This window comes from Zingiber officinale, chromosome 2A, assembly GCF_018446385.1.
Source record: "Zingiber officinale cultivar Zhangliang chromosome 2A, Zo_v1.1, whole genome shotgun sequence".
Classification (NCBI taxonomy): Eukaryota; Viridiplantae; Streptophyta; class Magnoliopsida; order Zingiberales; family Zingiberaceae; genus Zingiber; species Zingiber officinale.
Window position 1 is genome coordinate 98,022,007 of NC_055988.1, and position 20,955 is coordinate 98,042,961.

Here is a 20,955-nt window from a genome sequence, read left to right on the forward strand (position 1 = left end):
GGTACAGTTCTGGAATCTATCAAGGTCTATTCCCATGCAACATCAAAGGGGATTGGGGATTAACAAGGCACCAACCAACCTTTTTTCCTCGTCGGAGTTTACGGCCGTGCTCTCCCCAATTTGGCAATACTCCCAGCTTTCTGGCTATTCACACATTTGAAAGCAGCTTCAGTTTGATTCTCTTGATATAAATCCATTATTATTTTCAATTCAAATTGAACCAAAACCAAACCCACCACCTTTCCAAGATCGATTTCAGTTTGAAATATTCAAACTAAAATATCTCAACGAATGTTTTTTTATTTTATATAATTTTTTTTATAATCTAGATCACTAATTTTTAACTGACAAATCTAATTTTTTGAATGATAAATCCTGATAATGATCAATACAGTTTCACAAAAAAATTTCATCTGCCATCAAAATAAATTTAAAAGTGCAAACAACACGATGCTCTACAATCAATATCTCATAATTATCTTCTCACTTGAGAAAATTAATCTGCCACAATCATAGAGGATGCTTGAGCGAGATCAGTACAGGAATGGATGACCTCTAGGATTACACCTACTTTTAGGATACCTGGTCAACTTTAAAAAAAAAAATGCTATCTTCAACGATGTTCAATGATCAATTATTTTTTCAGAGATAGTTAGTGCAACTAACTTATGGTTCCCCGTATAGAACTAATAATTTATTTTTCTAGTTCATTTCTTCCGATAAGGATCCCTAGTGATTATAATATTAATAAAGTTAGATAATGCAATAACAGTGAGATGTAAGAAGAAATGAAAAGGAAATAGCAGATACATGTATATATTACAGCACAGAACAATAGCTAAACCAAATCTTGCTTTCCTATTTGAGATGTAGATGCATGCATGGTAATCAATGCTGCTTCTTCAGGAAGTACATGTATATATTACAGCACAGAACAATAGCTAAACCAAATCTTGCTTTCCTATTTGAGATGTAGATGCATGCATGGTAATCAATGCTGCTTCTTCAGGAAGTACATCCCTTCTCTCAATTCTAGCTTTTCTTCGACTACTAGGCTGGAAAGGAAGCTCTGTAATTGTTGGAGAGACTTGTCGTATGAAGGTTCAGCTATGCAGAACATCTGATGATAATGTAGAGCCAGGATGGGTCATGACTCCTTGGAAAAGAAATGGCTTAAGTTATCATGAGAAAGTTATTTGCTCCATTTACCTTCAAAGTGTTATGTATTCTATCCACCGGCATACTGACAAAATTTGTGAGCATCCCTACAATGAATTTCTGAACCAAGAAATTTGTGAGATAATCTGCATCTAATATTAAAAAAATAACTCTATGCACTATTAAGAAAAGCAAATGTCATAGAAGAATCTCCTGCACTTGTTTGCTAGGTAGGTATTCCTCGAACCAAACTAAGGAATTGCATCAAGAAGCATACGCGGTTTCCATTGTGGTCAAACTAGCGTGGTATACTAATACAACTTGATAAAATTAGGTTCCATAAATTCACTGATTGGCGATTGTGTTCGGAAGAGAAATGTCTACAACTGAGATTTAAAGATAACACTTTGAAGTGATTGTTCAGGCACATTGTCAGATAAGTTGGGTATGCAAAAGAGCGTTGAGGTTGGGCGAAAGCCTCATAACTTCTTGTTATGTAATGGTTGGTGAATTAATTTTTCACATTGGAATAGAATGTGTCGAAAATATAAGAGAAATGGTCAAACTCAATTAAGCAAATCATCATCAGTCAAATACTAAGGTGAAACTTGTTCCTTGTTGAAGTGCTAGGTTGATAGGATCCTTTAATGGATCTATTCAAATAAATCCTTCAACTTTATTTCCTTTTCTAAGATAAATTTTAGACCTTCTTCTTTTCTAAGATAAGTTTTAGATAAGACCTTTTCTTTTTATTTTATTTTTCTTTTGGACCTTTTCTTTTGAAAAGGTAGTTTAGATGTCTACTTAAAGAAACGTTATGTAATTTTGGAAGACAAATAATTTCCTTTTTGGTTAATCAATTTCACTTGATTATTGGAGGCCGATCCCCTCGAAGTGATCACCCTATTCCCCTTTTCATTTTTCTTTCCTTCGATTTTTCCGTGTGATAGGCAACGGGTTCCTATCAACTTGGTACCAGAGCCATGCTCACTTCATCATCGCCCTATAGTATCAAGTATCAACTTCTTCACCACCTCAAGCCCGCCTCCACCAACAAGCGCATGGTCTTAACCCGACTTCAAGAGAAGAAAATCGATTCTGACATGACGACCGAAGGATCTCAACCTAACGCCAAATGGGCTCTGGAATTTGAAGCTAAGCACCAGACAAGGATGGATAAACTCGAAAAAATTGTGACATTGTTTGTCACAATAGTACAAGAATTGAATGATCGTTTAGAGATGGATTCCAGCTCAAGCATACTAATCAAAAAGGGAACAAATCAACAGTATCGACAACAACAATATGACCATAAAGCGAAATCAAATGAAGATCAAGAGCACAACCTTCCACGTATGAAGGTGGAATTTCCTCGTTGGGAGAACAATGATCCGATTAGATGGATTTTAAGGGCTGAAAAATATTTTCGCTTCCACAACACATTGGGCAATGCAAAGGTAGAACTAGCATCTATAAAGCTCAAAGGCGATGTCCTCTAATGGTATGACTGGCTTGAAGCATGCCATGGACCTCCAAAATAGGAAGAATTCAAAGAAGAACTCCTCACTTGATTTGGTCCCTCCGGTTATGAAAATGTTGATAGAGAATTAGCCAAAATTCGACAGACTACAACCGTACTAGAGTACCAAGGACGATTCGAGCGACTCTCTAATCGAACTCGTGATTGGTCAGAAAAGCAATTACTAGGCACTTTTATTGAAGAACTTTGCCTTGATATACGATAAGAAGTAAAAATGAATCAACCCCGCACCATGAAGGCTGCATTATCCTTTGCTCGACTACAAGAAGAGAAGATCAATGAGGAAGGAAGAAGAAATAACAAGGCAATTCATGAAAACACATCGCATTATTCAACACCGGATTGACAAAAGAAGAGATCAAGGAAAGAATGGCAAAGGCATTATGCTGGCATTGCGATGAAAAATGGCACCGTGGTCATCAATGCAAGCAAAAGATGATATTGATGATTGAACCAATAGAAAGCTCTAAGGAAGAAGATGATTTCAATGAAGGTGAAACACAAGATAGTATCAACGAAATACAAGATGACTCTATGGCAATATCAGTTCATGCCTTAGAAAGACTACAAACTCCGCAAACGATGAAGGTAAAAGGATTCATTAAAAAACAACCAGTAATGATACTTGAAGATTCAGGAAGCACCAACAATTTTCTAAACTTAAACTTGGCAAGAAGGCTTAAACAAAAAATAGAGCAAGCATCTACATTTGATGTTAAGGTGGCGGATGGAAGATCACTTACAAGTCGAGGAAACTGCAATAGTATTAAAATTTTCTTACCAAATTATGAATTAATCACACATCTCTTTCTTCTACCCCTAGACGGATGTGATGTTGTACTTGGAGCACAATGGTTGAGAACATTAGGAGACATAATATGGAATTTCTCTTAACTAACAATGCGCTTCCAAGATCAAGGAAAAGAAGTTTGCATCAGACACAAGAGACAAGATATTATCACATCAATCAGTAGTTATCAGGTAAAGCGGTTATTAACGAAAGATTGCTCCATTTTTCTCATGCAACTCTCCATCAAAAGGATCCTAAAGGCACATCACATACCCCCCAAGAATTAGAGGCACTTCTTTCAAAATTTTCTATGATATTTGCTAAGCCAAAGGGACTTCCTCCAACATGTTCACATGATCATCGTATACCTCTAATACCGGGGAATGCACCAGCAAATGTTAGGCCTTATCGCTACCCTTACATACAGAAGGAGGAAATTGAGAATACTGTACAAGAGATGCTTCAAGATGGTATCGTTCGCCCAAGTGTAAGTCCATATTCTTCGAAGTACTGCTTGTGCGAAAGAAAGACGGAAATTGACAAATGTGTAGATTACCGAACACTCAATAAAATTACAGAGAAAGACAAGTACATGAATTATTTGATGAATTAGGAGGTTCCTCATTCTTCTCAAAGTTGGATCTTCGCTTAGGCTTTCATCAGATAAGAATCCATCAGCCAGACATACCAAAAACAACCTTTCGGACTCATGATGGTTAGTATGAAATTTTAGCCATGTCTTTCAGTTTAACTAATGCACCTTCTACATTCCAAAGTTTGATGAACGATATCTACATTCCACAATCAGATGGACAAACAGAGGTGGTTAATCGATGTTTAGAGAATTATTTACGTTGCTTAACTGGTGATAGACCCAAAGAGTGGGTTCGTTGGCTTTTAGAGGCAGAATGGTGGTACAATACGACCTACCACTCAACTGCTAAGATTACCCCATTTGAGGTCGTTTGTGGATGTGTACCACCCTCAGTTAGCTCATACACACGTGATCAACAAATGTGCATCAAGTCGACCAAAACCTACGCACAAGGGACCAAATATTGCAACTTTTGAAAAAACAACTTATGCAATGCACATGCAAGAATGAAGCAATTGGCGGACAAACATCGTTCGGAAAGAGAATTTGCAATAGGAGATTGGGTTTTTCTAAGACTTCAACCATATAAAAAAGTTTCAAATCGTCCTTCAACCTCTACGAAGTTGTCACCGAAATTTTATGACCCTTAATACCTTATAAAGTGATAGAGCATATTGGACTTGTTGCTTATCACTTAGAGCTTCCACAAGATTCTAAAATATACCCTATATTTCATGTGTCTTGTTTAAAGAAGAAATTAGGCGACAAATTTACTCCTCAACAACACCTTCCTGAAGTGAATTCAGATGGGGAATTTAAGTTTCAACCTTATGCTATTTTAGAAAGGAGACTTGTGAAGAAGAACAATCAAGCGATGGTTGAACTATTAATTCAGTAGGATAACTTATCTATCGATGATGCAACATGAGAATTATATGATATCATCCAAGAAAATTTTCCAGAGTTTATTGCTAAACAACCTTGAGGACAAGATTGTTTTGAAGGGCGGTGGAACAATAAGATCCTTTAATGGATCTATTCAAATAAATCCTTTAACTTTATTTCCTTTTCTAAGATAAGCTTTAGACCTTTTCCTTTTCTAAGATAAGTTTTAGATAATACGTTTTCTTTTGAAAATGTATTTTTATTTTATTTTTCGTTTAGACCTTTTCTTTTGAAAAGGTAGTTTAAGTGTCTATAAAGAGACGTTATGTAATTTTGGAAGACAAGTAGTTTCCTTTTTAGTTAATCAATTTCACTTGATTATTGGAGGCCGATCCCCTCGAAGTGATCACCCTATTCCCCTTTTCATTTTTTTTTTCCTTTGATTTTTCCACGTGATAGGCCCCGGATTCCTATCATAGGTTTCAGAAAGCAAAGAAATAAAGTTCAGCAGAAACCAACCTCATATACTGTCATTTCTTTCCTCAACTGTTCCTCAACAGAGGCAACAGATCTCTCACATTCCTCGTCCATTGCTAGTACACCTTCACATCTTCCATTGTTTATACTGCTCTTGCTAGAATCAACCATGCCAGTGGCAATGGAAAAAATACGATCAGAATCGGATCCACCAGACTCGGAGAGAACTCCCTGGAAAAACCACAGAAAAAAGGAAACAAAGTAGCCTATCACTAATTCAATTACAAAAGTACTAGTGTGTTCTACCAATTTCTAACTGAGAAAGTTACTAGAAAAGGAACATTACAAGACAAACAAGATAATCTATAAATCGTCTAGTAATGATTTCAAGCTCATAAGAGTAGAAGTTTAGCACCATTCAATCATTTAAGGAAAGGAATAAAGCTATAATAGTTCGTCAAGGTTTATTGTACCATACAATTTAGGATCCATTTAGTTGGAGAGGTGATTTTTAATTCTGTGGAAGAAGGGTGAGTTCGCATTGTATGGTCCCCACTGTTTACTTTGACTACAGCAGGAGGAATGAAGCCAACAAGGATTTGTGCAAATCAGAAACACGTGTGAATTGGCCTCCACCCAAAAATGAGCAGAATGAACATTTGCCAATGTAAAAAACTTGACTATGCCCCTGCTTCCACATGGAGAATGATCATATGGAACGAAAGAGGAGTTTCTCCGGCATGTTGGATGAGACATAAACTCATCATTTTGGAGATCGAGGAGCATGGTGAAGCATGATAGGTCTCAGTCGATGAAGTATAAAGCCTCTCCAGACTCATTATCTGGCCGTTGGAGTTTCTAGGACTCTCGCAAGGAGGGCACTGAGCATCATATTAAGGAGCATGGTGAAGAAGAGGGAATCACCTTCAACCCCAGCCTGCAAACCCTACTTACAATGCTACCACCCTCAAACAGTTTATAATTTGGCCAATTCCCTTCTTTCCACCTCCTTTGCTCCCTTTCCTTTCCTATCTTTTAAGTAAACAAGTATGCTGCTTCCATTTCCCACCTGCTCTCCCTACCTCTTCTCTTCCCTCATTCCCTTCCAGCTTCCCTAAAAATAAACATACTCCTGGAGGATTATCTCCCATGTTCAACTTCACAATTTTACCACTAGTAACACAAATAATTAGAGCTTAGAGCCTCTAAGTGATTTTACCAGAAGAAAACGACTTGTCATGATAGTTAAACAAAAGAGCATTTGGCACCATTTCCTTTAAGATGCCACTGCTAATATTGTTGCACCACTGAAACACAGTTGCATCTTTTCTTCTTCCATTTTGTTAGCGCATGGACATTTTGTTCTTATGTCTTGCATTACATGTTAAACATAGTGTAACCAATAGTTTTAGTCAATATGCTCCTATTTAAATCCAGGTTTTGCAGTCCACACTAGCAAACCTTTTCACTATATAGGGAAACATAATCAGACTAAATCAGTATGGAGCATCAAAGGTAATGAAACTAACCTATGTTTTATAATTAGTATACAACTTACTTGTTGCATAAATTGTATAATAGCATACAGCTCAAGTAGCAAACATAATAAAAGGGATTTGAGCTTAGAACTATATATAGTTAACTTTATCTTTCAATTGAAACAGATTTTACTTTGATATGATGAATTTGCTGAGATTATTTTGGAATTTTCAAATTTGAATTATAAAAACATACTTTAGAAATTATTTTATTTTTTTAAAAAAAAATCTTTTAAAAAATCTTTAAAATAAAGATATTTTTTAAAATATTTTTAAAAAATCATTTTAAAATTCATTTTATTTTTTTTAAAAAAATCTTTTAAAAAATATTTAAAAAATAATTGTGTTTGCTTTCTCGTATTGTTTTCTTTATTACTTAGTTTAATTCCTCTATGAACTCGATTTCAAAAGAAAAAAAAGGTTTTTAAAATCACGTGCTTCACCCCTCTCATGCGCTCATGATCCACATGTTTGTGCTTCTATTTATTCCCAGCAACGAAAACAGGAGAAGGGAAGAGATGGGAGAGGAGTGAACAGAGGAAAAGAAGGATGAAATTATTTACTTGGGAGGATACAACATGGGAAAAGGAAAGGGGAAGAGAGGAAGAATAGAAGGATGAAAAGTTGTTTGCTTGGAGAAGGATATGATATGGAACAAGGAGAGGAAGAATGACTAAAATATCCTTGAGGTTGTGCTCTTCTTCTTTTGACAGTGGAAAGGAGAACTTGAAGTTGAAGAAGGGGGGTTCCTTTGTTGCTGTCTCTGCTGTCAGAACTTGAGTTTGAAGATGGGATTGTCAACCTCAGTCTTAACTACCAGAACTTGAGAATGAAGAAAGGATCATTGTCCTTGCTGTCTCCACTGCTTGAACTGGAGACTGAAGAAGGGACTTGTCTTCACTGTAGGAACTGGAGGTTGAAGGAGTTGTCCTCATTGTCTCCACTTCCATAACTCAAGATTGAAGAAAGGGATGCCATCTTGTCATCCTCACTGTCTCTTCTGCTGGAACTCAAGGTTGAAGTGGTCATTGCCTAATTGTCACAGTTGCCACTGTCAAAATCTACAATGTGGTGGAGATGGTGGTGGTGATGGGACTCGTTAAAGGGGATGGCTTTTGGAGTTCTGAGGGAAAGAGAAGACTGAACAAATTTTATTTTATCTTTATCACTCCTTCCTTTGCTTCTGCCTGAATACGGGTAGACAGTATACTTATTTCAGAAAAAAGTTTTTTTGTGGCGTCAATTATATTTCCCTTCCACCCATATTTGGTTTCAAATAAACAAGCAAAGAACTCCTTAGAACCCTCTCCCTTCCCCACTCTGCAGAATCAAATACTTTCCTTCATGGTAGGTAGAAATGTAATAGAAAAGTAAAGAAATAGTTCGGCTTGATGGAATTAAAATTGTGCACAAACCGTCAATATTGGCTTTTTATTCATCCAATAAAAGTTGGACAATTAAAGTGATTACCTATGGAGACTTATGTGATAATCATGTGCTCTTAAGTTAACAAAGAACAACAAAAGTGTGACTTTGCGCACCTTGTTTATCCAGAAGTTAATTCTTTTGTTAAGTATATCAACAGGAACTCCAACAGCAACTGCAAGGTTCTTAGAAGTCCAACTGAAATAAAGAGAAAAAAGAGTTAGTTTGAATGCAAGGAAGTGAATTTAAAGAGGATGGCAACCCTCTTACTCTTACCTTAGCTGTTCCTGGAATTGCATAATAATTACTGCATGCAGTGGACTTACAGTAAATTGCATATTCTGATCCTCAAATTGCAGCTCCAGCTGAAGAAGCATACATGAAACATGAAAATGTCAAGTAAACTGACCTATCAAAATGTATACTTTTCAAGCACAGCTTAAGACACCAATGAGGTTAGCATCTAGTTACCATTATGCTTGAATGTTTGATATAGAAACATATGAAAAAAATACAGGTTTGTACATAATAAAAGCTTGGCATAGATTGACTTTTTCTTGTTTAATTAATTTATGAAACTAAACTAGGCATTTCAAGATGATTTACTAAATGAGCCCATAAGTCATCAAAATAGCATTAAACCATTAATTTCTACAAAAAATTAATCTTCTGGTTAAGGCTGTATCACTGGAATACAATTGCCAAAAATCATATTATAACCTATTCAGGAAAGATCCAGTTACAGTTATTCTAACCTTCACTGTCCCAAGATTTTTCTTCCATAGCAGCTTACGAGGAGTTTTGATCTCATGAAACCTCTTCCCATACTCTGATAGTAGTTCTTCGATAGAATTGGGGAGATTAAGAGACTCTGCCTGTATTTCGTCAAGGTCAACATGGTTACATAATTACAGGAGATAGAGGATATAAAGAAAAAAAAACTAAGGAGTTCCCACAAGTAAATATCAAGTACATCTTTATTGGTAATAGAACCTATCATCTATAATTGTAACATAGTAGGTTCCAACTCTGCAAAGTTGGATTGTAAACTACTCAATTTGACAGATTATTGCAAACCTACAATGATTTATCCTAATTTCAACCTTTATCTCATATGTTATAGTTTCTAAGAAGTGTTATTGTCACAATGAACATATTGTCACTGAGTTCTCCATGATTTCTTGATCTTGAAAACAGTCAAAAAAAAAAAAAGAAGTAAAGATACATAGAAAAAAGGAAGTCAAAACAGCTTCACTAAAGAACTTTCTTCTCAACTGATTGTATACCTGGATGGTTGGCCAAAAACTGGAAGAGATTATGGTGGAATCCAGAACGTCAAGGGATAAATGTGTTGCTTCTGGTTCAGAACCTACAAAATACTCATTAATGAATAGGCAAAAAAAAAAAAAAAAAAAAGGTAGTGTTTATTAAAAGTTTCAGCATACAAGTAGAAGATGATGGTGGTACAGTAGCTTTAATATTAGTATTTGTTCGTTTTGAATCAATTAGATCATTAAGCATTATTTCACATTTCTGCATGCTGCCCTCCCCGAAGTGTATCTGTTAAGAACATATGACAAAAGGATCAAGATTTTTATTAATTGAACTTTTAGAACATTAGATGACATTGATCAATGTAGCAATCTCCTAGACTTTGTATAACTTGATTAGGAAGGTGGCACACACCTTAAGGAGCTCTAAAGTACGTATCTCTGAGTCAATATCATATTCAGACTTGTTAAGGAGCTTTTCTGCTAGCATAACACGATATTCATTAACTAACTGATCCTTTGAGCCAATTATGCCAACTATCATTCCAAGGATGTCAACCTTCCTTCTCCGGCTACCTTTTGATGGGTCTGCCTCTACTGGATCTGGTTCCCACCTAAAAATATAAAAAGGGATGCAACTTAAAAACCATAAGATAATAGAAATTAGTTGTTTTGCTTTATGATATAATAAATCTTAGTCTATGTATCTACTGGAATAGTTAATAATGCCTTTCAGCATTTATCCATGCTTGCTTATCATCAAGGTTTGTATCATCATCATAATCAGCACTCTCTTGGTTCTCTGCTTCTCTGTTTAACTCTTCAAGCAGACTATCACCAGAATTACCAGAACCAGTGGAATTTCCCCCTGTCCCATCAGTGAGCATTGTGACAATGCATTTTATGGTATCCTTTCTTCCCCTCAAGTAATCCCTAATTGGTTCACCAACTGCCTCGAGGAATACCCCAGTCGGATCTATAGTCTTAAGTGCCTTGATAGTGGACACATATTGATGCAATATGTCATTTGTTGATGCACCAGCAGTAAGCAATCGATATTTCAAGGAAGAAATAAATGAATCGACAAGCTTTGAATGCTGTCCAGTATACTCCAGACATTGCCTAAGATCTTCAATTGCAGGAGAACTGTGAAAAGAGGCAACAAGAATTCTTTTAAGACAAATTTCCTCCAAATTCAATAATAAAAAAAAAACACTGTCAGGAGAACTGTGAAAAGAGGCAACAAGAATTCTTTTGAGACAAATTTCCTCCAAATTCAATAATAAAAAAACACTTTCAAGTGGATGGCAAGAGAGTAGGTAAGTGTACCTTTCAGGATAGTCTACAATAATCTCAAAAAGTTTTCCAATTCTAAGGTCTTGCAATGTTTCATATGCACAATATTCAAGACGCAGTTGCCATCTTACAAGCCCTTCTGAAGGCATTTCTATCCCAGGGTACGAAGGAGAAGCAGCCAAAGGCGATTTAAGACCAGATGATGCATCATGGACAGGTGAATCGCCTAAATATACCAAGAGAGCATGTAAAAACTGAAGAGGAACAGCCTGAGTGAACCAAACATGTAAATCAGTAAGAATTAGATATAGCTAGTTGAAAATAGGAGCATTATGAACACAATACCTAAAACATTAGAAAATTATTATTGTCATATGAGATCTAATCAATGGCATGACCACCAAAGTAATTTAAAGTAAGCTACAGATATATAACTTGTTTTCCTGACAGTTCCATTTAGGCAGTGCATAAACAAGATACATAGTTAAACGTTCTTTGACCATGTCTAAACTATTTAAAGTTTGTGCCAGCTTATTCAGGTAGGAAAGAGGAGTGGAGAGGAAGGCACCATCAGCTACTTCTATTATGATAACTCTTTATGTTCATACAGATATATTATGGGTCCTTAGATCTAGCATTGGGTAAATCTATTTATTAGGGTCAGTCACCATAACATAATAATTTCATTACTTAAACATCATTATTCAGCCTATCCCACTTATATCTAAAAGAAAATGAAACAAACAAAGTAGAAGGATTTTTTTTTTTTTGTATCTTTATCTCCTTATGCTTTAACACTGTGATCCATAACATAATTTTACATATTATTTCTTTTAACCTAAGGGACACATGACAATCACATAAGTCTCCAAAAGCTTCTTCATTTCAAACATCAACTTTGTATCCTATTTATAATATCTTTATCAATGTCTTTCAATAAGAGACTAAAGAGATCAAAAAAATTTACCAGAATTTCTCATCCATCTACCATAAATAAAGAAATTAAGAAAATAATGAAGAAGAAGAATAAAATTCTGAAAATAAAAGTCTTAGATAATGTGTAACTATGATTCAACTAGGATATATTGACGACGGTATTATTAACAAGATTAAAAAAATGGATGATTGAAATAGAAAACATTTGGTGTCTTTGTATGACAATCATGTGTCTTCATAAGATTGTGATGCAACTAATTATACCTTATGGATTAGATCGTTGAACAATTAAGAAACATGTAAGAACGACTAATGCAAAAAATATGACAATGAGAGGAAAATTTTATATTGGAAATGTGCACAAGAAATAGAAGACATTAGTAGTTTAAAATTTTGAATCAAAGAGTAATTGCCAAAACCCTAGTTGCGCAGAAGAACAGGAAGCACGTTCAATCCATGTTCAAATTTACAACAGCTAAAAAATTTAAATGAATTGGCAAATCATTCAAAAGAAATTCCATCACTTGGGCTGAATTGACAGGTTTATAAAGAAATAATCTTTATAACCGCTTAACTAGCACAAAAGAGTGATATATGAAAACCTACTAAGTAGTATCCTATTTTCATGAATTACATACTATGATAGATTGGACAAGAGCACAGATGTCAAAGTACAATATTGATTCAATGCTAAATTATAAAACAGCATATTCATGCTTGAGTAGATCACCAAAGCACACTCCTGTCAGTGAATTTCACATAGTCTCTAATATGTGGATTTAAGGCTTAACATCCAATCAGATTTTGTGTAATACTGTCAAATAATTGGCCTCAATTGAACCCCCTACACTATAATTTGTAAGATATCACACGCTCCCTTGTTTTGAAGATATTGACATATTAAAATTGTGTGAACACATTTTTCATCTTCAATAAACCAAACTGTTAATCAGAAAATTCAACAATAACAAATTCACCACTCATTATTATCAGAAAGATACCTGAATCCACTCTTTAATAGATACAAGAACAGGATTCCTGTAATCATCGCCAGCTAAAGCATTAACTTTATCCTAGTGTAGAAAGTAGAAACGACCATGTCAGTATTAATAGCAATGAGAATTACAAGATGAACATGTCTTACCATCCATTAGAAGCTATTTACAAGTAACAAAAAAGTGATTCAAATTAGAGAGCTGAAAAAAATAACGTATTTACACAAAGCATCAGATCCTAACCTTCAGGAGCAAAAGGATAGAAGAAGCATAGGCATCTTCAGTTATGGATGTAAAACCAAGACTTCGAAGATCACGAACAACTTTACCAATGTTGTTGACCAACATGTCCTTATTATGATTAGACCCATGACAGTGTGTGTCAATATCCATTTCACCAACACTAATAGGCCAGCGGTTTTGATGGCGCAAACTGTCATTGTCAAGTTGAAATTGACAAGCATCTTCCTCATGATGCACATCAATCATATTACTTAGTTCTTCCAACTTTCCCTTAAAATATAAGCGGAGTATCTCTAGAAAAGTAACATAGTTAGTTGCTAAGTTATGCTTTGAGTAGAAAAGAACAATGTACACTGCTAATTTATGCTTACAAGAAAATTAAAAAACTCCACTCTGGCTATGGTGGACCAGTGCAATTTTCAATCTCTATGTACACTAAACATATATGCACAAGTCATATAAGTTAAATATAAATACTCCATGCATTTTCACACCCACACTCTGGTAATTAAGAGATATCAGCATCATCTTCATACAGAGGAATTAGGAAACAGTCAAGCTCATGTGGAATAAGAGTCTCGCCAACAAAAAACATTCTCTAAGTTTTTAGCTAAACAAAATAATAGTATCATATAGGCATACACAGTGGTGAAAATATCAGGCAACAACAAAATATATATTTGAATAACATCAAACGAGATTTTGACCAACTATTTCTCCCATCTTATTGTGGAGGATGAATCTGCAGAATCTGTCTAGGCAACCTTGCCATGGATAGCCAGTTAGCAACTGACATATAATGTGTTGACAAAAAAAAAGGAAACAAGGTTGTATCCCTCAAATTAGCATACTAAAAGTTGGATAAGAAAGTACCCAAAATAAATGCCAAAATGAACAACAATTAAGTAAGAATTTATAGACACATAAATCATTAGACAAAGTTAAAGAATCAGCAGGTTAAGCATCGTATAAATGCAATACGAGACTGAATCTGTAAGAGCAATGAATATATTTCATGAAGATGTTAGATAATAGATTATGAGACAAATGGACATCAGAAGCCATGTTAGTCCTAGGATCGACTATATGAATTCTATCCTCCATTAAACTCTATACGAAGCTATATCATAGTTAATATTCGATCAAATATGAGATAGACATGCTAATTCAAAAAACCAATGTTCATAAAACACACTTCAAATCTGCAACTACTGACAATTACATACTAGTAAATCAAATGCAAACTTAAGGATTAGAGCTTAATATTCTTTAGTTATGGGAAAGCACAAGTGAACTAAGACTAAAAATGTTTGCTTCAGAAATACTATTATATCTTAACCATACTCCAGAAAAATATAATCCAACTGAGCTGACTTTCCGGTTGATCTCACCCATTTATTTCTTTCAAAGGACTTTCAAGAGAAGAGAAAGAAGAATTTTTTTAGTTCTTTTACTTTTCCATAATGTAAAAGTTAAGAACATAGCAAATATCAAAACACAACGGATATAAGTTCTACCAAAACTCTGAAACCACACCTAATAAACATTAGACGCTCAAAACCATTACACAAAAAGATAAACGTGTGAAAGCATAGTATGATGTTTATTAGATATAGATATAGAACACATGTTACATGAAATTCATAGTTCATAATTTCGCTCAGTTTCAGCCAACACAGGGTGATGCATACTCTTTCACATAAGTATTGAAACTGAGGCCAACCAGCATACGATGAAAATTACATGTGTGACCTACTTATGAGAAAATTAACATGTGATGATACAAATTACTACCCATGGTTCTATGCAATATTAACCTTCAATAATTAGCTTAATTCTTCAATAAATAGATAGCATGAATTGGAAACTAAATTTATTTTTTTTAAACTTCAATAACTTTTTATGCAATATCATGATTATAAAAGGTATTTAATTACTTTATATTTTTCATATAGTTTTATATTGACACAAACAATATGAACTATTTATGAGCATGATGATACAAATTTCTACCTAAAGTTCTGCACAATATAAACTCAAAAGTGGCATGACACTTATTGGTATATATAAATCATTAGCATGAATTGTAAAGTAAATTTATTTTTTTAAAACTTCAATAACTTTTTATGAAGGGGAGCCTTGGCGCAATGGTCAGTTGTTGCTTTATGACCAAAAGGTCACGGGTTTAAATCCTGGAAATAACCTCTTACAAAAAGTAGGATAAGGTTGTGTTGGATCCTTCCCCAGGACCCCGCATGGTGGGAGCTTCGTGCATCGGACTGCCCTTTTTCAATAACTTTTTTATGAAATCTAAGTTAATTCTTTAGAGAGTATATCTCTCTTAGATCCAGTAGAATGATCATAAAAGGTATTTAATTAGCTTTATATTATTTTATATAGTTTTATATTGACACAAATGATTCAACCTACTTATGAGAAAATTAACAGACGATGATATAAATTTCTACCTATATTCTATGCAATATAAACCTTACTGCAGCCCATATTGAGCTAAACAAATTTAAACCATATTGAACTCAATTTAAGTAATTCAACTCAAAATTAAACTGAATTTGAATTCAATTCTCATAATTATCCAATTAAACACATAAGTTTGGCTAAATAAAGGCTTAGATATGACAATGACATATATAATGTAAAGTATAACTATATAATGTCACTACATATATGATTTTACAATTTAACAATAAGCTTGTGAGAGTTAAGGTCTCATCAACAGGAACACAGTCATTCTAGCATTAGTATAGACTCCTACTAATCAGACATTACTAGAGATAGTCTTAATAATAACATTACTTATGTATGATTTGAGTTGAGAAATTTGTTATCCTTCTTTTGAGTTGTTTCAAAGATTGTATTCTTATCTTCAGAAGTAGACAAAAGACAAAGCAAATAAAAGAAAATCAATCAGTTCAAAGCCATGTAGACATGGTCTGAGTTGTGTCGAGTGTGTCGGCACAACTTGACGTCAACACAAGATGGTTCCTACTTGACATCAAAATTGGCACTTGTATTGCAACTTCAAACTTTTTGTAGTTGTTAGGTAAGGTAGATTTTGGGAGATTTTGTTTTAACCATGGAACAAAGATTGCTCTATCTAGGAAAATATTAACAAACGGCTATTGTTTCTTTTTATTTATACTTGTAGGGGAACTTTGTTTGATTTGCACCATGGTTACTAGAGCTTAAAAGGCAAGACCTAGAAGTAACAAGGTAGAGCTCCCTTTTTTGGCTTAGGCTTCTAGAGAAGTAGTGGCAACATGAGCTATTTTATGTTAGGATTGCACTTTTAAAACATAATTTATGCAGTTAGCATCCATGAAATAGTATACACAGCCTCTCTAGAAGTAAGATTGGCTCTCAACTTGGTCCTATGTGAAAGAGACAAGTCTTCATGTTTTTTTCCTAAAAACAACGCACCAGGGAAATGCATAGGTAATGTTGCTAGAAGAATAGAAGACACCATTAACTGATGTCTGGAAGTAAGACAGGTCTGATATTCCTGTATTCCCATCTTTCTGTCAGCTATGCTCTCCTCATGTAACTGCAAAGCATGGATCAGCATCAAAAGGCATTTTTCCTCATAATGTTTTTCCAAGCATATCTCTTCCAATGATTTACTTAACACTCCATCAATCCAGTTTTCCTCCTGCAGTTGTAAAATTTAATTAGAAATTCACAGCATTGCATATTTATCCTAGAGTAGAATACCATTGCAGATTCAGAAATGTCGTACTTGAGGACTATGGAATGAGAAAATCCATTACAAGTTCTTGAAAATGTCCATAAACACCTAATTCTTGCACATTTCATTGAGAACACTTTTCCCAGACATGTACAATAACAATGAGCAAAAAATGGCTAGCATACCACTATAAATAAGAAATTGGACTATATCAATTTAAATTCTTCATAAACTCTCGTGTATACAACTTGAAGTGTACAAACATAAGTAACAAGGGGCCTGAAAGCCTGATACCATACTTGAAAACCAGTTCCTTCTCCCGTTGACACACTGTAAGCATCAAACTGCTTCCAAAACCTCAAAACTGCTTTTGACTTGAATGTTTCCTGCAAGACACTGACCACGTTAGAAGGAGATAAAAGAAGAGTTGCCAGAAAAACATTTACAAAATGTATATATAAACACATGGATATACATATATCACATGCTATAAAGCCATGTGTTTGTATAGTTATTTAAATGAGAAACATCAAAATGATTATTTTCCCAAGCTCTGACTCTTGATCAAATGGGATCCACCCTCACATATAGATAGCTGTTGAAGTCCATATGATGCCATTTTATGCCAAATCAGTTCCTCCCACTAGTGTTATATCATGTTTTAGGAGTAAAAATTTCAACATAATTATTGTTACTGCCTAGTCGTTGTGAGCTAAGATTTTAGCAATCTACTATATTCAAGCTGGGCTGTCCTAAGGGCAGTTCATGACACAGTACACATGAAATTCTAACTAGCAGCATCCACAAAGATAAGTCTGTTTAAGTACATCAGCGTAGACAAAATAGATCAGTTCTTGTGTGCTACTAATAGCGGCTCAATTTGATTGCATAAGCATGTGTGCCATCAGACAGCCAGACAGAACTCCCGAAACATAGTTGTATCTCATCACTAGACAAAGAATTTTTAAAAAGCTGGGTAAAGCTAATCCTGATCTCCCAGAAAAAGAGTTTGTTTACATCTCTTATTACAGCTTCATAGTAAATTGAAATGTTTCTTGAATACTAACCCAAATGTTGTCTGCCATTGAGTTGTAAGTTTATCTGTGTGGGTGTTTCATCATAGTACATTATCATTAAAATCACAGTACTATTTAACAGAAGTCGGAGATTTTTAATACTTAAATCAGCATTTTCACAAACATGTAAAAGGCAATGTTCCAAAATTAAAGATAAGGTCTGTTTAACCCACCAGCAGTATAGGCCATTAACACGAGTCAACTCAGGTCACACGAGGCTTACTTAGTCAAAGTTTTCCACTACCAGACAGCATAAACTCTGGTATGAGAATAAGATGAGCGACAAAATTGACGCTCTTTAACTTCATGTTTAGTCCAACAATACTCAATACCACTTGATAAAATCCAGTGATAGTGCATAAAATCAACAGACCTAGGTTTGCAAAGGTTAAAGTCAACGCAAAAAAAAACTAAACTTCGGTGGGAATGGGAATGGGAAACTTCGGGCCAGATAGATTAAACCACACAAAAGTCAAGTGACTCCTGAAACGTAGGTGGCATGGGAAACCCTATACTAGAATCCTCACCATCAAGCCTGAATTTTTAAGTGAAAACCCTTAAGAGGAATAGTAATTCAAGGTTGCGGAACAGTATTCAAATGTGTGAGTACGAACTTCGAGGGACTGAAGGAAGTGATCCTGTACAAGAGAATCGAGGCCGTAACGGCAGAGAGACGATACGAGGGGGACAAGATCAGCACCGGCGGAGAGGTCGCCGCGGTCGCGTAGGAGAACGTCGGTGCATTCGTGAAAGCCCTCCCAGCTTTGAAGCAGAACAGCGATGTCTTCGCCGTCCAACGAGTTCAGGGCCTCAGGATCCCACATCATTGCGGGCGATCTGCGCGGATGCAGCGCATGAGAGCGTCGGCGACGACGGCGGCCGGAATAGCGCTAGGAAGCAGCGAAAAGGGCGCGGTGGGTATTTTGATTTTAGGGGAAAGTGGGGCAACGCTCGCTGATCATCATAATTAATAATTATTAATCCTATCGTCCACCCAATTATTTTGAAATTATATAATATTAAATAAATATATGTTAAAATATTTAAATTATTATTATCATTTAATAATAATAGTAGTTTTAAAAAATTATTATTTTTTAAAAAATAATATAAAACTTTTTACAGTGTTAAAAAAGTTTTAAAAGGAAAAGATGAGAGAGGAGTTCAAATCCTTTGTCCCCAATATCACCTGTCCCTGTATTCTATTCATCGCCCCAGCCTACTACCGGTGGCCTCCGGGCGCTGCCCCGATCAATACTATAACCCTTGGGGAGGGTGAACCCAAGGGGGTCGTCATCGGCACGATCGACGTCGGAATTCGACCGGATCTGAGCAAACTTTGATCTACCGTCGATCTAAGCCCCTGCTCTGATCCAGCCGGATTCCGGCGCCGATCGTGCCGATGACGATTCCCTTGGGTTCACCTTCCCTAAGAGTTATAATATTGATCGGGGCGGTGGTCGGAGGCCGCTGACAGTGGGCTGAGACGATATATGGGACACGGGGACAGGGAGATTTGGGGACAGAGGATTTGATTTCATGAGAGACAGACGTTCAAAGAAGTTAAAGGGTGTTAAATAAGAAATCAGATCCTCTGTCCCAAGATTCTTGTGTCCCCATGTCTCCTCACAGATCGGATGGTTATGGCATGCTCGTGATGTACACTGCATTCTTGAGATGTGATCTAACCCGTCCGATCGGCGAGGAGACATGGGGACACAGGAATCTTGGGACAGAGAATATAATCTCGTTAAATAAGTATTATAATGTTCATTTAACATCTCAATGTGGGTGCTTTAATGTGTTAATACATCTAAATTATAAAAAATAAATATTTATTAAAGCATCCGTAGTAATGCCTTTAATCGTGTGAATGCGTTAATATTTTTTTTTTTGAAATATGTAAGCATTTATGCTTTCAAAGATGTGAACGTGTTAATGTTACAGTACACTAACAAAGTGTCCACGTTGGTATTAACATTTCAAGTTTAACACAAATGCAGATGCTCTTATAAATTAATTAAATAATATTATTAAATGTTATTATGATTTATTTTATAAAAATATTAATAAAAAATAAAGTAGAAATTAAATTATTAATCGTACATCAAATTATATAATGGACATATTTTATATCACCTAAAAAATAGATGAGATATAAAGATAGATAGATGTGACTATAATTTTTTCTCAAGAATTAATAAGATATAGATGAATTGATGTGATAGATGGATTGATGTAACTATATCGATATGTAGAAAAATTGAAAAAAAAATTATAGTAAAATTTGGAGAGGGAGAGAGGAGAAGAAAATGATGAAGAACGGATGAGAATTGAGACGATGAGAAGAAGAAATGCATATAATAGAAATTAGATTATATAATTTTCGATGTGAAAAAAAATATTAACATAACTTAATTTTAAACTTTACAAAATCAATCAAGCATTGGATATTAAAGAATTTACATTCTTAATTAACTAGTAAGATAGTAAAAAATTTATTACAAATCCATTATAAGACAAGACATAAAACAATGATTCTTAAAAGTACTTTTTTATACGATAATCTACTCTTTCTATAGATAGTTATGGAGTTAATCGCGTATGCCATCAAAGTATAACCTTTTGTAGAATAAGATATTGACAATATCATCAATGAATTTTCGAAACTCTCTAATTCGAAAACTATCAAATTTTTAAATTTGTAAATGATATAAGTCTATTAGTTAATTTTATCTCAAACTGATGGATAGATAGATTTAAAGAATTTTAAATTATTTTAAATTAAAATTAATATATTGGTAATGTAAATTAAGAATAGTACATATTTGAATAGGTACACTAAAAATTTAGAGTTGTATTTAGGTAAATCTATGTAATTATTTTATGAAAAGCATGGAGAAATATAAATGAATGTGATATGTATTTTGAAATTATGAAAGTTAAATACGGAAAGTAAAGTGAAATGAGTAATACTAGAATTTCTCAAGTGGTTAAAAACTACCGCAATTTATCAAAAGACTT

General features: G+C 34.7%; 1 protein-coding gene across 3 annotated transcripts; it reads right to left on the bottom strand.

Annotated features, from left to right (window-relative positions):
* Nucleotides 1-732: 732 nt before the first annotated feature.
* On the bottom strand, nucleotides 733-18,894 carry LOC122041665 (anaphase-promoting complex subunit 2-like). Of its 3 annotated transcripts, none has more exons than XM_042601428.1 (16): nucleotides 18,546-18,894; nucleotides 17,155-17,241; nucleotides 16,591-16,819; nucleotides 13,150-13,442; nucleotides 12,913-12,984; nucleotides 11,009-11,244; nucleotides 10,409-10,825; nucleotides 10,095-10,293; nucleotides 9,854-9,968; nucleotides 9,695-9,777; nucleotides 9,164-9,283; nucleotides 8,685-8,773; nucleotides 8,525-8,606; nucleotides 5,488-5,676; nucleotides 1,210-1,278; nucleotides 733-1,120 (listed from the first exon to the last, which is right to left on the bottom strand). In XM_042601428.1, the coding sequence occupies exons 1-16, from the start codon at nucleotides 18,756-18,758 to the stop codon at nucleotides 992-994; spliced, it is 2,622 nt and encodes an 873-aa protein (XP_042457362.1). In that variant the 5' UTR covers nucleotides 18,759-18,894; the 3' UTR covers nucleotides 733-991. The 3 variants fall into 3 exon arrangements, with proteins under 3 accessions (XP_042457362.1, XP_042457363.1, XP_042457364.1); XM_042601429.1 differs by having other exon boundaries at nucleotides 17,155-17,251; nucleotides 18,632-18,861; XM_042601430.1 differs by having other exon boundaries at nucleotides 18,632-18,758.
* Between the last annotated feature and the right edge of the window lie 2,061 nt (nucleotides 18,895-20,955).